The following is a 17,443-nucleotide window of genomic DNA, read 5'->3' as shown; positions in this document are numbered from 1 at the left end:
TTACGATCTTTTGGATTGAAATGAAGGGGAAAAAAACGTATGTAGAAAAAACTGAAATGAGAGGGGAGAGAAAAATTGTGTGTCGAGCTTCGTTCTTCTGATTCACTAAAAGAGGAAAGGAATAATAAAATGAGATTAACCTCTAATGTTTGTTTGGTTTTTCTCTTCTACCTTCACCAGAATCACTAGAGCAATATATGTAATCAAGATCTTTTACTGCTGTGGTAATTTTGCAGTACAGCTGGACACAAACTCATCATGTTATGATTAGTAATTTAGTATAGTATTGCCTAGTGAAAAGTAATTAAAGAGGGTACACGATATTAGTGGGAAAATCAAAAGAAAAAGAATAACTTGTACAACAAATACTGAAGAACACTGCTGTCACTGATGATTACAACCAAGAGCTCAATTGGAATGAATTTTGAGCATTTCAAGGCTTGAAAAGAATACAGGTATAGACCACCAGAAGTGGATTCAATTTAAATGAGATCGTTGCCTATAAAGATCTAGCTTATACCATTACTCACAGAAAATTAACTATAAAATTATGGACTTCCTTATCTTGTGGAGTGGCAGCTCGTCATTAAAGACCCTTAAACATAGTCCTCTGTTTGTTAAACACATGCTGTTGTTTGTGTTCAATTCTATTATGATCGAACACTAGAAGCTTCGGCTCTTTGGCTTGACACACAGTTTACATCTGAACTATTATCTACTTCTAACGTTGCCATCTCCAAATTGGGCACTACTGGAGGTCTTGTTCTTCGTGTTACGGTCATGTTTAATCCTTCTGTAGTGTGAATTGTAGCCCCAGTTGTCATTTTAACCTGCAGCGAAGTTGATTACACACAGGTTCGAGTAGGCAACAAAAGAAGTAACATCCTCATTCCCCAAGTTCATGAGGTCTAACAAGTACAGAAATAACCATTATGTCAGTAATAAATCTATCATTTACCAAAAGGAAATGCCAAAAATTAAGAGAGGACAGCATAACTCACAGGAGGAGCTCCAATAGCAATTTGAAAATTAAATCGTCGAACAAGCATTGCAACTGCCACTACATTCTGAAGATATAATGAAAATTATGAAGGAGCGCTTGAAGACAGTATAAGAATATTAGGAGAAGCTAAATGCAGTAATGACAAGCAACATCCCCTAGATATCTTTCAAAACCTTTGTCTACTACTGAGTCTACTATTTGAAGGATTACCTCAAATGTGGCAAACATATCTCCAACACATTTTCTTGGTCCACCGCCGAAGGGAAGGTAACTGAAAGAATGGAATGGAAAAAGCTTATTTTAGCTTATGTCCATTTCAAGTTTTGAAATGGAGAAACACCAGGATACTTTCCCATGTTCAAGCATACTGATTTTAGCTCTGCATGGAAATAAACAAAGAAAGTGGCGTGGAAGTCGGTCCACATGTCTCCAGGCGGAGATCAATTAGATGAATTCAATGCAATCCATCCAGAATGAGTAACATGTGAGTAAATTTGCTCAAATGTCGGTTATGCAAAAACTGAATTAGAACCTACCTTTCACTTCTAAAGGCATTAAGACTATCCAATCCATCTGTTTGTTACTTCGTTTAGTAATGGATATCGAAGCTAACCCATACCTAAAGCAAACCTTTCTTGCCTTCTCACTGTTACATTTTTATCTTGGGCCCACATCCATAAACCCCTTTCTTTAAAGAGAAAATACAGCAATTTGTAAGAGAAGAAATAACATGGCTATGTGAATTACCCACTACTATTTGTACAATGTATTGCCTACTACCAACTACATTGCCGAAGATACTTTTTCTGATGTAACAAATAATCTCTGGTTAGATGCAAATACCTCACTTGAATAGAGTAACTGCTACCCCTGAAAGATTAAATAAACTGATAGCACGAGAACCAAGAAAATAGCAATTGATTTTTGTCAAGATTATATTGCCTGGAGCCTGGAAAAGTATATACATCTGGCAATCCATTTGTTCTGTTAATACTTCCATTATGTTAATATGTCAAACCTACTTACCTGCTTCATCTGCGATGTCCTCACACATGTTTCCCCTAATAATTCAAACTAACACTACTCGCTGTTTATACATCTTATCGGTACTTTTATTTTTGACTGTTAATTTAAGCACGTGGTCAAGTGACTGCGATATAATATAACTGAACTTTCCTTTATTACCATCTGGAAAATGGTAGAAGAATATAGATCTCTGTGAAAAAAGAGGCTTAAATAGGACTAATCGTAATCACATCCTAGCATATTTCAGAGCTTTAGCTTAGAAATAATAGCAAGGACTACACCTGATCTTTTGTGATGTTGATATATGTATGCACAAGGCAAAAAAGAAATATCTTGTGGAATACTGGTCCTTCTTGAATCTGGTGGGTGGTTCGGAGAGGAAGGAACTCAAGGTGTTTTGAAGAGAAGCACAAATCATTACAGAGGACTAAGTTAGATTGTCTTTTGTTGTTTCATTCTTGGTGTAACCTGGAATATGCTAATGAGACAGAAGCCTTATCAGAGTTCATAGAGTCCCTCTAAGTATAGCAGAGGGTCATACTTCTGGTTTTTTGCTTACATGTACAAAATTTACAGCACTCCCCTTGTGCTGTTTTGTGAATACAATCATTACCTTTTCAAAATAGTAATAGTAATGACTCTGGAACTAGGACAAAGCATAGTCTAGACTCTAGAGGTCTATAGGCGCAGACACAAATTTGAAACATCGATAACGACATATTATACAAATCACATTTTCAGTTTTCAACTTTAGATTTACTGATATTATAACAAATTACCTTTATCAACTGTTATCTGACACGAAGTCGGAAGAGGTTTCGTGTATTAAGAATGCTATGTGGCATGATTGAAATATCAGTCAGTGAACTACAACATTTGCAAAGTCAAGATTCTTCAAATAACTCAAAAAAGGACTGTGCAGATCCTCGTCGTGTGCAAATCTTCCAATGCACTGATCTTTTCTCCTAAAAGTAACCACCTTATGGGAGTTATAATAAACTACAGCAGAAGAAAATGCAGTATAGAGAAGGACAATTTCGAGTAGGGAAAGAATGGACATGTATGTCAATAAAGCATCATTTGCTTCATGAATTGCTGACTAAAACAAAGATTGACCAATTAAGTTCTAGAAATATTTGTTACACAGCAACAGAAACCCAATCAACAACCATTTACATGATAAAAAAGTTAAATTATGTATTAGGTATAGTTATATTCCAACCATTTGGGATCTTCTAAGCATCACGTAACTGTATTTTCAATCTATTTCACGGAAGGAGTTCAAAGTGTTAAAATTTCTATCTCATACTACTCCAAATGGTGAAAGAGACCACATATCACATGGCTCAAATCCATAAGATCAAAATATTGATGACAAACATAAAGTTTTTGAGCTCAGTAACTCTAATTTGAAATGTCAACTACCTAAAAATATGATTGCCTTCTATCATGTCCTTTTCAATGGTAAGTCATTAGAAAAAAAACAGAAAAAACAATTCTCTGAAACTCGGATTAAATTAACATGCACTTCAAGAATGGCTAGTACTTTTTTACCAAAAATACAGACAAAATTGAGCTACCCCTTTTGTACACAATATACTAATGAACTGAAAACTGCAATACCTGTAATTTGGGTTTATCTCATTTGGGTTAGGTCCATCTAAAGGCCACCTCTCAGGATTGAATCTATCAGCTTCTTCCCAACGATTGGGGCATCGATGCAAGTTCCAAACAGAAATGAAAATGTCTTCACCCCTATGGAAGTGCTACATAATTTCAGAATATGAGGATTAAAAGACAATCTCCGAGAACCTAAACCAAATAATGGCCATTTGCTAAATAAGGTGCAGATTTAAGTTCCTCTTTCAAGGTTTATGAAGATAAGACCTCAGTATCCTTAGGCATGGTTGTCCCATGTCAAACCCCAAGTGTTGGAAAATTATAGACGTTAATAGAAGTCTATGACCAATTCTCACTATATGTTACAATTTACTTTTTGATCTCTTCAAATGAATGATGCAGTATTCAATCACTTATCTCTGCATTTCCAATTCACCTTTTTCAAGAAATCTGTAAATAACAACAACAACAACTTTTATAAGGCCAATTTCAGTGAATGGACAGATTGATCCTGAACCACTCTTGTTCAAGGCAGAACCAAAACGTGTATATGATGCATGGTGAGGACCTCCATGTTATCTGTTCAGCTACTATCTATTATGAGAAGGGAGGACATAAGGGTGCATAATCGGATAAGGAAAAGAAGTCTGCTGATATTATTGCCAAACTGAAAAGTCATGGCAAAATACTATATAAAGCATGACAAAGCAGTCTGAAAAGGAACAATAACTACCACAAAATAATCACCTTTTTCAAGAAAATCTGTAAATAATAGCACATAATCTCGCCAACTTCTATAAGGCCAATTAGAGTGAATGGCCAAATTGATTCTGAACCACTCTAGTCTGAGACTATACCATTTTCCCACTGTCTGTAGAAATGTTCAAGGCAGAACAAAAAGTATATACGATGCATGGTGAAAACCTCTATGTTCTGTATTCAGCTACTATTATGAGATGGGAGGACATACATCTTCACTCACCGGTGCAAAACCCTAGATCAGATAGCATGGAAGAGAAATTAGTAGTTAAATCATTCTTTCCAAACTACCAAAAACCTATTTGTTCCCTTACCAGTATTATTAGCATTATTCTAGCATTATCTAATTTTCATTTTTATTACTACTATCCGAAATATTTATGGAGCAAATGTTTCTGCCAACCAGGAACACCAGTCTATTTCATTCTCAGAGCAAGATAGAAATTATCTGCAGTATCTACTTGTTTAAGCATCTCTGCAACCTGAGCATACAAGACTGACCAATTTTGGCAGTAAGCTCAATGAGGTATTATTCAAAAGTAAATGCTGGCAAAGGCAGTCAGTTGATTTTCATTATCTAATAACCTACACCTAACATGCTAAAAACAAGCTCAGATATTTCTTTTCATCCCTTTGTTTCTGATGTTTTCTGTTTGAGGGAAGGAGATGCATTTTCAGTCTCTCCAAAGATTGTATACACCCGTGGGACAAATATTAAATTGAGCAGGCTTGTGCGAAATGCTTCTCAGAACAAATTTCAGCATAACCTTTTAATTGGGTAACCTCCAACTACGTCCTCTTCAATAGAACGACGAATCAAGACTGGTGGCTGTGGGTATAGTCTTAAAGACTGCAAAACAAGAAGAAGCATTACAGAAAGTAAACACTTGCAAGCACAATAAAAGGATTTATGCTTGAAGGTAACATTCTTCTCACTTCATTAATCACACCAGTTGTGTATCTGAGTTTCTTTAGATCTTCAATGGTTGGAAACCTATCCCCTAGAACTGAATCGACCTGTAATTAATAAAAAATACACTACATATCAGATCCAAGTGGCTGCTCTCCATAAAGTTGATTTAAATATTGTAAGTGAAAAAATTTATATTTTCGGCCACCTCATCTTGAAGCTTGGCCATGACACTAGGTTCCTGCAGTTATTCAGGGTTGAAAGAAAGGTCAAAGATAATATAACGAAGAACTTCACCTACCTATTGGAATAGCTTTATCTCCTTTGTCATATCTCGAATAAATCATAACTTCCAAAAGGTCAAAACACGAGAAAAACATTAGTTCTAGCCAGTATAGGCTTGAAGTGAAACGCAACAGGCGGACTATCTTAATTGACACTTAAAATTCTATCCAAAGTAAATAATATTTTTTGAAGGAAAATGCTGCACATAGAACTTAAAGAACATCTGCATAGAGTTATCTAAGCTTTGAATTCTCTTCCTTCTTGTAATTGATTGTTATTCTATTTTATGGAAGCTGTATGCACATAAGAGCACATACTTATGATTAGTTTGTATATGCATATGCTACTGTTACTCACAAAAACTCCAACATGAAGAATCCCCCGCCTCCCCCCCCCCAAAAATAAAAAAAGGAAGGAACTTTTCACCCATAAAAAGGCAGCTGTTGAAAAGAGAGAGGTAGACCAACCTTGGACAAAAGATAAAAGGTCCATGTGAGCACTGCCGCAGATGTTTCATGTCCAGCTATAAGCATTGTCATGAGGTCATCACGGAGTTGTTTGCTTGAGACCTATAACTTAATGCATGAGAAGCATCCAAACCCAGTTGTTTGTCAGTATAACTGCATCTAAGACTCCAATGTATCATACCTCATCTCCAGATGCTAACAAGAAATGGAGGATGCTAGGATCTTTTTCATTCATGTATTCCTTGTGAAACTGCAACTCTTCTTCATCTAACATCCTCTGAAATACATTTCGAGGTACGCATGACTCAGAAATTTTTTTTCGCAAAAGATCAAGCAAAATAAATTCTGATATGTATCAGAAAGGCACTGAGAATATAGTAAAAAGAGTTAAATTAGTTGCATGTGAGTACTCACTCAAAGCAACATATCTTTCAAATCCATATTTGCAATAATGTCTGCAGCTCATTCACTAAAGGGCTTGATTTTTGCATTTAGTTCTATTTGCAGTAACCGGTCTTCTCTTTGCCTATATTCCTTGACTCTATTACTGTTTCTTATTAACATAAAAGAGGAAAAATTACATCTTTTGTCACAAGGTTCACACATCTTACTCAAAAATTAGGACAAGCTATTCCACAACAAAATGGAGAACGGGATCAAGACAAAGCCTTTGAATCGTACTGCACGTTAGTTAAGAAGATATAACAAAGTAGCCATGGGTCTTTGCAGTATTAGAGAGGAGGACCACTCTGTCCCAGTTTTAGTCCACAGAGATGTAAAGGTCTATAATAAAAAACTCATACATCCACTTCAATAAAGCCACTATGCTAGTTCCGTGAAGCTCATCTTCAGAGAATCTTTCCCATATCCGATTACTTCTTATCTATTGATTCTTAGTTTATAACTGCTGAGGTTTTATCCTGAATCATACTAGTCCCTAACATATTCAAGCACATCATTGTCCATATTATTTATAAGGTAAGATGTTTTGAAATTTATAACATACAAGCTACAAGTTATGAAGAAACGGTGAGAACAAGAGAAACTCCTACATTGCAGTAGAGTAGAATTGTTAGGATTTCAGGATCCCTCTTGCGATCCTATATGATACTTACTGATTGTACTTTCCAATCTGACCACTTTTTGACATCAGGGATCTGCGTACATTTTTAAAAAAAATAAAAAAATAGTGTGCGAAAACAAGAAATGAGATTGGGAGAATCTGATGGGAAAATCTCTTACACAGTAGTTTTCTAATGGTTTCAAGACTTCCTCTATTGTGGGACGATATATCTAATATTCTACCAGAATGTTTCAAGCTCAAATGTGGAAAAGTCACCTTCAGTGCGCAAATTAATAATGTAGAATAGGACCTAAACAGGTGATGTTCATCAATATGCGGCACTCATGTCAGAATAGTGCCTGAACAGCAGCCAGAACAGAGGCTAGAATTGTATTTTCCATTTTAAAGCTTATAAGTAGAATTATATTATAAGAAAATTGTGGCTAGAATTGTATTCATACAATGGCTAGAAGCCTAGAATAGTGGCCACTCAAAAAGTGGTTGAAACAGCTGTTAGAAGAATGTTTGGATAATGGATAGTCATCGAATAAGTGATGGAACAGTGTTGGAAGAGCCACCAAAAACAGGTGTAATGCTGTCAGATGATCACTTGAATAAGGCAATGTCAGAGAGAAAACGCACTGCTGTTGCTGTAGTGCTGAAAGGAGATGCAATGCAACGGAATGGCCATTGGAAAAAGTCATGGTATCACTAGAGCAAACACTGGAGAGAGATTGAAATACTGAAACTACGAAGAAGAATGAAAATTTTGGCCGATTACAAAAATCGTCCATACTCTGATACCATATGAGAAATAAGAGAAGAGATTGGGAGAACGCTTTGTACAAGTCCAATTTCTACGAGCAGTTATAGATAGGTTATACAATACACAAGATTTTAAAATTGTAACATTATACCAGTCAAACAGTTGGATCGTGGAATTGAATGAACCTACGCGCATTGCAATTCTAAGGACATAGGTCAGCAGGTTTTCTTCATAAACAGGTAAAGGTCTGGGATTGCTTTTTATGGAAATACCCCATTTCAGTGGGTCCTATAAGGCTTCATCAAAAGACTATATACCAAACTATACTAGTCACTTTTATCATGCAGACAATAATAAAATTAGAAAAAGTTCAAAATAATTGTTTTCTTGACAAGCAGTAGATCAGAATGATCTCTGAGGCAAATAAACTATTACCTTACATATAGCAATCAATTCATCCAATGTGTCATTAATCAACTTGAGAGCTGCATTGATGTTTTTTAGCTTTGGAGAGATATCTTTCCAGATAGGTAACTCCCAAACTGGAATCGGTGCAACGCTACGATCTTCTGCTTCTCTAAGCACTGTATATACAGCCTGAACAAGACAAAAAATCACAAGCACAGGTACAATTGTTGCTGTTAACAATAATTAAAACTAGCAATATCTGCAACAAAATAGATAAACAAGTAAAATTGATCCAAGCAAAACTAGTACCTCCACGATACCAGTGTCTACAGTTAACGAGTCAAAATCATAATTAAAGACAGCTTTGCCGATGATGTCTAATGTTAGACGGGAGAATAGTGATTCCATCTCTACATCTTCTCCATCAGATGCAGCAACATCAAGCTTTTTGCACAACCTGTCTGTTGCTTTTCCAAATAAGCCAATCATAGCTGCTACATACTACAATCAGCAACGGAAAATGATGACAAGAGTAAGGATTTAGAAGGATTTTGCCTTCTCACTTAACGCTAAACAAACAGATAAATAAATAAAATAAAAGACTAAATGAGCTCATATGAATTCAGTAAGAGGCCAACTAATAACAATAAGACAGAAGAATAAGCCCCAAGAAGTAGAACAGTTGTGTTGATACCTTTTGATGCAATGCTGGTACAATGGCACGCCGCCTGACACGCCAAATTTCTCCATCTGCAGGTATAAGTCCCTTCCCCATCACAAAGTCCAATATTTCAGCTAGGATACCCTGGAGATGGAGGAGTCAGAAGAAATCATTTTCTGAATTTTGAGTTGATTATTCGTTCCTTCACCGACTATTTTTCAACAAACTAATAGAGTACAGACAGAAAATTTACCTTAGAATAAGCCTTTGAATTATCTTTCAGTATGTGTTTGGCTATCGATGGATCAGAAACAATTAAGAAAGACTGCAAACAATCTAAAATCATCAAACAATCCTACAGAGAAACCAATTGATTTTAAAATGCACAATTGGAAAAAATAGATTTTGATGCAAATGAACAAACCTTAGGACCAAAAGTCAACCGGAAAATTCCACCATAAGTAAGGAACAGCTCATAAAGCGGGATGAAGAATGGCTCATCCCGAATAGCACTGATAGATCCTTTTGCCTCTGGAATGCGAGGATAATCACCCAGCTGCCAAGAGAAGAACTCAAGAAACTCCTTTGGGACACCCAATTTAGACAGACTATTTTTGAGCAATGACGGGAATCTACTCCAGAGAAGGGAAAAAACGTAAAGTTAGCAACAGAAGAAGCCAGAATAATTTCAAGTGCCTATTATTCATCTAAAGATAGAAATATGCTGCATTAAAAAAACCTATCGAATTAAGTGGATAGCTAAAGTTCACGAGTAATTCCAGCCTCAATAAGGAACAAACTGCTAACTAGATATATTAGCATGGCGCTTCAGTTTCCTAAACATCTGAATAAGGAAATATCTCTCTAAGAGGGAAAACCTCAAAGAATTAGTCAACTAGATATTGCATGAATTGACATCATTAACTGCTCCATAATTCACGATTATGATTGAACATGTGAAATAAAAGACACACACAAAAGACTTGAGAGAATGCATGGAGACTAATGCCACAAGCCTGATTCCTTTTATAGGCACACTAAACAAAATATATAACTGTATATTTCTGGCGTGGGAAACTTTCAGAGTATAGACATGTAGAGGTAGCTATCTACACTTAACTCTCTAACACTCCTCCTCACTCCAGTGCATATTAGTAGTGTATACCGACCTTCACATACGTGATTAATTCAGGGATCAGTGAAGTGCTTGATAAATATATCTACAAGATAATCATTCAACTTCACAAATTTCATGTCTCCTCAGATTCCGTTTCTCCAACAAAGTGACAATAGATTTTTGCGTAATTAGTTCTCCCGTGAAAGACCGGATTTGATGCAATATGACAAGCAACTTGATTATCACTCAAAAGTTCCATCTGACTAACCTCTCTAAACTTCAATTCTTTGAGCAATTTATTTGATCCATATAAGTTTAGAAGTTGCCACAACTATCATCCAGTATTCTACGCTTTCACTGGATATAGCAACTAAATTTTGTTTCTTAGACCAAAGTACCTCGAACCAAAACGTAGTATTCGAAAGAAGAGCGTGTATTAAACGGTGACCATGCCCGATCTTCATTTGTATATCTAAAAAATCTGCTCATATCCTCGATTCTCATAGAGTAATCCTTGTCCAGGAATAGATTTTATATATTGAATGACGCGAAACACTGATTCCTAATGAGTATAACATGGGGAGTCCATAAACCGTCTTAAAACATTTACCTGAAAAGCAATATCAGGTTGAGTCATCGCGAGATAATTTAACTTGCTAACCAATTCTCCGTCTTTCAGGATCACTAAGAGCTTCCCTGTCTTGTTGGAAGTTTAATAAATGAATTTTTTCCCTTAAAGTATTTTTTCTCTCTTAAACTTAAGGGAAAAAAGCCATATCTGGTGATAAATATAATCATCTAGGAGTAAAAGGTTTATACTGTCATACATTTGTCTGTATATTTCAAATGTTCCTAACATAGATATCAATACACCAAGTACAATATTAAAAGAATTATAAACTTAAAATAATTATTAAGCCCAATAAATTTGACTATAGCTCTTTCTTCTCTTTCATTCTTGGCGGAATTAAAGCTCACTGTCTAGTATTCCAATTCATGCTCTTAACTCAGCTAGTTGCTTTTTAAGAAGCATGAAATTCATAAATAGGCAGTCAAACTAATATAGGAGATCTGTCAAAAGTATTAGGATAGAATACTACAAATAAAGACATCTCAAATCTACTCCATGCTTTAAATTCTATATGTACTCCCTTACTCAAGGATCTTATCATTATAGGATTTGTTTGTTCATCAAACTACATATAAATCTCCAATGTGTGTTACTCTTTGTTGTTTCATTTGCTTTGTATCTTGATATTTTGATGTCATATTTTCATTCTGAAAACCTCTCAAAACTATCGTAAACAGCCTCCCTACCCCCACAAAGGTCGGGGTAAGGTTAAGGTATGGATATATCCAACCCTCTCCAGACCCCACGTGTGGGACTACACTGGGTATGTTGCTATTGCAGCATCTAACTACATATAAACAGGGGCGGATCCACCCTTTAGGATGGGGGTGGCATGGCACCCCCTAAATTGATAATTTTTTTATATACCTATGTTGTAATTTGCTTAAACTAGATTAAATATTTAATCCTGCCACTCCCCAGTCGCAAATTAGACAAAGGTGTCATGACTGGTGGACACAAGTTTGAATTAATCTTGAATATTTTTCTACTCCCGTTTTTCTTTCTGCTTTTTAGTTCCTTTGTACCAGTCATTTCCCTTTTCGGCTCTCTCAATTTTCTATTTATCTTTTTATTATTTATATTTTCTTTCCTCTATTCTATTATTTTATCTGTGATCTCTAGCGAGAACACACAAAATAGAAACTTCAAAATCCCTTAAATTAGTCATTTCTCTTAATCTCAAATCAAAAAACTTGAGTCTCCATAAAATTTTTGGATTGAGATAAAAATTCAACTTTTTTTATAATTTCTTTGTTGGTTACTCCCTCCGTCCATGTTTACCTGTCTATATTTGATTTGGGACACTCTTAATAAGCAATAAATAAAATGAGAAATGAATTGGAGTACTTGATAATAAGGGTAAATAGGTATAAAATGGAAAATTATGGCTTGGGTTTTCAAACAATACAACTTACAAGTAAAAGTGAACATTTATTTTAGTATAGTGGATAAATAAAAATGGACGAAGGGAGTGTATTATAAAAATTCATGCTTTTCTATAATTGTTAAATACAATTTAAATCAATTTACTACTTAAATTGTGATGGAAATTTCGTAAGCATTGCTCACCTATTAAAGAGTTTTTCTATAATTTTTCTTATTTTGATTAGTGTATTTCTCTTATTGAAGATGTTATTTTGCTTGTGCAAGTTCATTTTTTAATTTACATAAAAGATGTAAGTTCCTCGGTGAAAATATTAATTTTACTTTTGTTGTTAAAGGGTGTGATTCCTTGTTTAAGATGCTAATTATGTTCGCTTCTTGATTTTAGAGATGTAATTTTCATATTTGCAAATAAAAAAGGGCCTATTAAGTTGACCCGAAAACTCAAAGAGATGGATCCGATCCAAATATACGTTCCTAACAAGATGTAACAAGATGTACATTGAAGAAAGTTGTGACATTCGCCACCTTCAAATCCTAGATCCGCCTCTGCATATAAATGATTAAAATGTCTAAAAGAATAGCCAAACCAATACGAGCCATACAAAGATTATCCACTCCATTCAAACAAGACAAAAGAAAGTGTCATAAGTGTAATACCCAGGTTGTTCAACAGTGAAGGCACCGGAAGCAATACGAGCAGATAATTCAGCTCTCCTTTTCTCTTCTACAAGCTTCTCCACTTTCTTCACTCCCTTGTCTGCCGACTCAGCTTCTCTTCCATTTGTACAACACCTTATTCTATAATTTCCTGCACCAAATAATGCATCTCAATTAATGATTTATTTTACAAAAAGAAAAGGATAATTAATAATGATAGTAGTACCATTGAATTTAGGAGATGAAGTGGGTCTGAATTTGGAGGAAAGGTGTGTTGGGAATTGAAGAAGAGGAACAGAAGCAGCCATGGACAAGGAAGGTGATAATGGAGAGGGTAGTGGGGAAGCAAAATGAGTGAAGTTCTGTTAAAAATGTGGCGCCCTCAACAACCGCTTAAAACAGCAAAATCACATAAAGGCAAAAACATTTGGGGGTCGTTTGGTGCATGGTATAAGCTGGGATATCCAGGATTAATTTTTTGTATCATATTTGGTAGAAGGTATAAAATTATCCTTAAATAAATTTATACCTTATATCAAACAAGATATAAAATGCATCTATCCCAAGAGATGGGATATCCTTCTTATCCCACTTATACTGAGATTATTTTATACCAATAAAAGATGGTATAAAATAATCCCAATAAATGAGATAAATTAGTTCCGGGATTATAATCCCGAAATAATTTAGACTACTTACCAAACTACCCCTTAGAGTTAATCGTCAAAAACTATAACCAAATTTATGGACTGTCTTGGTGTAAAGATACTCACAGCCGTGGCGTAAGTATCTTTGTTTTGGTTAGGCCAAGTGGCCAACAGCCAACTAAGTAAGGATTGGAAATTTGGACTAACCAACGTTTGGTATAAGGTTAATTTTGCCTAGGGGTTTTGACGTTAAAGGCCGTTTAGAAATTTTTTAAGAAAAAAGAGACGCAAAAGTGCATTTAGTTAGGTTCGATCCCACAATCTTAAGGGATAAAACACAAGACTTAACCAGTGCTCCATTCCATGTGTTCCTTCGGCTAATATTAGATATATTTTAAGAATTATATACATAATATACCGATTTTAATCAAGTGACTATGTGTTCACGTGATCCATTTTTTCTATGTAAATTCACCCTTGGTTTTGTCATTATTTGCTCGGAATCCATGGGAAGTTAGTGATAATGAGGGTATCATAGAAGAAAAAGATACGTTTAGAGCTAATCTGCTTAGTCATGTTATTATACTGTACATCTGGTATTTCGTAAGAATCTTTTTGGAACTCGTTTGTATTTGTTAATTAAAATAGCAGATATCTAAAAAAGCACTTTCAAGTGCTCCAGTAATGTGTGTTTGATAAAAAGTGGATCTTAATTAGGTCTTCAACCTCAAAAACTAACTTATGAGGAAGCACAATTACATGAAGTTTCACTTGTTAAATTTAAACTACTAATTTAATTAGCTATTTTTCAAAGACAAGGTTGGAAAATGGCTCTTTGTGAATTTTTCTTGAGAACTGTACAAGATCATATAAGGAGATCACACCCATTATCGAGTCCGGAATCAAAATGACCCCAAAAAAGATCATTTGAACCAAAATATCCCAAAAAAAAAAAAAAAGGGTTACCATAGTACCTTTAACGCAGTAATTTACTGCATTAAAGGACTTAAACGTAACGTCGGGGTTAAGTCCTTTAACGCAATAATTTATGCGCGTTAAAGGGGTCCCCCCTTTTTTCTTTTCTTTTGGTTAACTCCTCTTTCTTTACACTTTTTAATAGGGGTGGGTGTTCGGTTCTTCGGTTCGGTTTTATCAAACTTCGGTTAGGTTATTTCAGTTTCGGTTTTTTGAAGGTGGACACCGAACACCAAACCAAACTAGTTCGGTTCGGTTCTTTCGGTTTCGATTTTTTAAAGTTTGGTTCGATTCGGTTTCGGTTTTTCCAATTCGATTTTTTTGATATGATATTAGAAGCGATTCCATTTCCATTAATTCATATTCTCAAAAGTAATAAAACATAAAACTGATAAATTGAAATCAAAATCAAACAAACAGGATACACAAGAACAGAAAACCATAAACATGATATAGGATTACTAGGTGTTATATACATAGAGTAAGAATAACTAAGAAAACACATAAATGACATACATTAATTCTAAAGACACATCCTAGTCACCTTCCTTTGTTAAGGGTATTTGATTTTCTCAACTGAAGTGGAAAATTAGGGATACAAAAGCAAAAGAGGGCTTGTTACAATTGGGTTTTTTTGGGGCTTAAAATTAATGGACCTGGACTATTTTAATTTTTTTGGGTAATGTATTAAATTTCGGTGTGCGTTCGGTTCTTCGGTTCGGTTTTATCAAACTTCGGTTAGGCTAATTCGGTTTCGGTGTTTTGAAGGCGGACACCGAATACCGAACCAAACTAGTTCCGTTCGGTTCTTTCGGTTTCGGTTTTTTGAAGTTCAGTTCGGTTCGGTCCGGTTTTTCGATTTTCGGTATTTATGCCCAGCCCTACTTTTTAACGCACTTCAACCATAGACTAATCATACTTCGGGACTCCGAAACTTCAATATTTTATATAGAACCCTACTTATTTTTGTGCGATTAATAAGATAGGCTCAATACATCAAGGATAACCAAAACTTCGGATTGTCGTTTTAGTAGTTGAAAAGTGCTCGAACTCCATTTTTGTTTGAAGACTTGGTGTCATTAGCTTTAAGTTCTTTATATTTTAGGGTTTAGATTTAAGCGTGCTATTTTTTAGTCAAAATTGCAGCATTCATACCAATCTCAAAATAATTAAATTGCATCATTCATAACAATATGAAAATACTTAAACTTGTTCATTAATAACAAATCGAAAGTAGTAAAAATACAATCATCAAAGAAAGAAAAAACTTAAAATACATTCATCAATCCATGCCCTTGAGTTGATGCAAAACTAAACATACTAATATTCTTCAAATTAATAACATCATCATAAATTAAACATAGAACTAAAATCACAATATTCTTAATCATCATCAGAATAGAAGTCCTCAATATCGTCCTTAGAACAATATTTTGGGTTCCTTAAGACATATCTTTTTTCTGTAGATGTTAATTCTCTACCTGTTGATGATGCTTATTCTTCGTCCAACTTTAGCATGTAAAATCTACAATGTCTTGCTAGCATTCTGTTGTTTTCTTTTCTAATCCTTTGTACAGCAAGCTCGCAAGTTTCTGGACCTACTCGAGGCATGGTTATTGAGTACCTTGTTGGGATTTGAGCGTTGAGATTTTTCAAGTCACGAACAACATGTTGTGATTCGGCGTACCGATATGCCCATCCGCGACGTAAACCACAATAATATTCACCGTGGATCTGAATATTTCAGCTCGCGAAAATCGTCATTACACTCTATTAAAAGGTGGGGCTTGAAATCGTCTAGCAAAAATTCACTGTTATCAGTTGAGGAATCACCGAAATAGTTGCTTTGATTTGAGTTGTCATCACTACTGCTATTCAAATCCCATGGAAAAAATACCGACGAATCTATATTTCTACTATTCGACATTGAATTTTAAGTAGATACTAAGTAGCAAAAGGCTTTTTATATAGGTATCAAACTCAATAGGTTGTGGGATCATGACTATGACCCCACCAACTTTATTTAATACAGTACAACTATTAATAATATCATTGGAAATCATCATCATCGGACATCTCACAGTCCGAATCCCACTTGGATCTGAATCTGACGTAACTATGTTGACCATATGCTACCCTGAGGCAAAGTATTTTAATCCGATTGTTCTCTTCGCAAAAACGATTAAGAGCAAAATTAGTACCACGAGGCATTGACATAGCACGTCTTTTTGGGCGTTTAAGCCCTAGTGACCTCAAGTTTTGTTCCAGTGTTGAGCCTCTCTAACCTGCCAATTCCACTCGTCTGTCATCATATTGTTATAACATTGATTGTATTTCTCGTTCGGGTTATTTGAATATTCAAAATCTTCACCCAATTCCCATGTCCTACCCATTCCATTGAATATGTTTCCTGGAGAGAACGTTGTAATACGACTAATATCTCCAAATTGGTTAAAAAATGACATATTAACTCAATTTTGTGTGGTTGGTAGTTATTCGTCAATTACGTTTATATAACACTCGCTAGCATCAAACGCAAATTTTAGATTCGAATTATGACATTTTTTCTGTATGAAACTACGATTAACAATATGGGGTTGCAGATATAACACAATAATTTACTGCGTTATGCTAGGATAACGCAGTAAATTACTGCGTTATACATTAATAACGCAGTAATTTACTATGTTATTGTGGCATAACGCAGCAAATTACTACTTTATGTCAGAAAAACGCATTAAAATGATGCGCTATACTGACATAACGCAGTAAATTCATGCGTTATGTAGCACTCCGTACTTAATTTGACTTGACGTAGCACTGCAAGACACACTAATTGCATGCATGCGTTGATTGAATATTCAAACCTTATTAATACGGATTTTGTATGAAAGGAAAACACAGTTTCTAGGTTTCATCCAATTTCTATATTTTACACAAATTCTAAGTTTCATCCAACTTTTACATTTTGTACTCCTAAATTAGTCAAAAAAATGGAAGACGTTCCAAAAATTAGGGTTTCTTTATTCTGGGACGGAGAAATTATATTCGAGGAAAATAAT

At 35.0% G+C, this 17,443-nt stretch overlaps 1 protein-coding gene across 1 annotated transcript; it reads right to left on the bottom strand.

Annotated features, from left to right (window-relative positions):
* Positions 1-335: 335 nt before the first annotated feature.
* Positions 336-13,103, bottom strand: LOC132059548 (protein LUTEIN DEFICIENT 5, chloroplastic). The gene is made up of 16 exons (XM_059452174.1): positions 12,986-13,103; positions 12,760-12,910; positions 9,393-9,600; positions 9,222-9,293; positions 9,002-9,112; positions 8,617-8,808; positions 8,335-8,496; positions 6,252-6,347; positions 6,071-6,172; positions 5,527-5,559; positions 5,345-5,425; positions 5,176-5,258; positions 3,653-3,784; positions 1,214-1,274; positions 1,002-1,067; positions 336-830 (listed from the first exon to the last, which is right to left on the bottom strand). Exons 1-16 carry the CDS (start codon positions 13,065-13,067, stop codon positions 651-653), a joined length of 1,812 nt encoding a protein of 603 aa, XP_059308157.1. The 5' UTR covers positions 13,068-13,103; the 3' UTR covers positions 336-650.
* Positions 13,104-17,443: the final 4,340 nt, after the last annotated feature.

The sequence above is a fragment of the Lycium ferocissimum genome, chromosome 6 (assembly GCF_029784015.1).
Source record: "Lycium ferocissimum isolate CSIRO_LF1 chromosome 6, AGI_CSIRO_Lferr_CH_V1, whole genome shotgun sequence".
NCBI classification, from domain to species: Eukaryota; Viridiplantae; Streptophyta; class Magnoliopsida; order Solanales; family Solanaceae; genus Lycium; species Lycium ferocissimum.
The sequence above is the reverse complement of the archived record's forward strand: the minus strand, read 5'-3'. Positions and strand labels throughout refer to the sequence as shown.

What these genes read in the sequence shown, in the direction of transcription:
- LOC132059548 (XM_059452174.1), bottom strand. Translation starts at nt 13,067, where the DNA reads ATGGCTGCTTCTGTTCCTCTTCTTCAATTCCCAACACACCTTTCCTCC. An exon ending in TTCACTGTTGAACAACCTGG is followed by an intron (nt 9,601 to 12,759) that starts GTATTACACTTA and finishes TCTCTGGAGTAG; the next exon opens with ATTCCCGTCATTGCTCAAAA. An exon ending in TAGACACTGGTATCGTGGAG is followed by an intron (nt 8,497 to 8,616) that starts GTACTAGTTTTG and finishes TGTCTTGTTCAG; the next exon opens with GCTGTATATACAGTGCTTAG.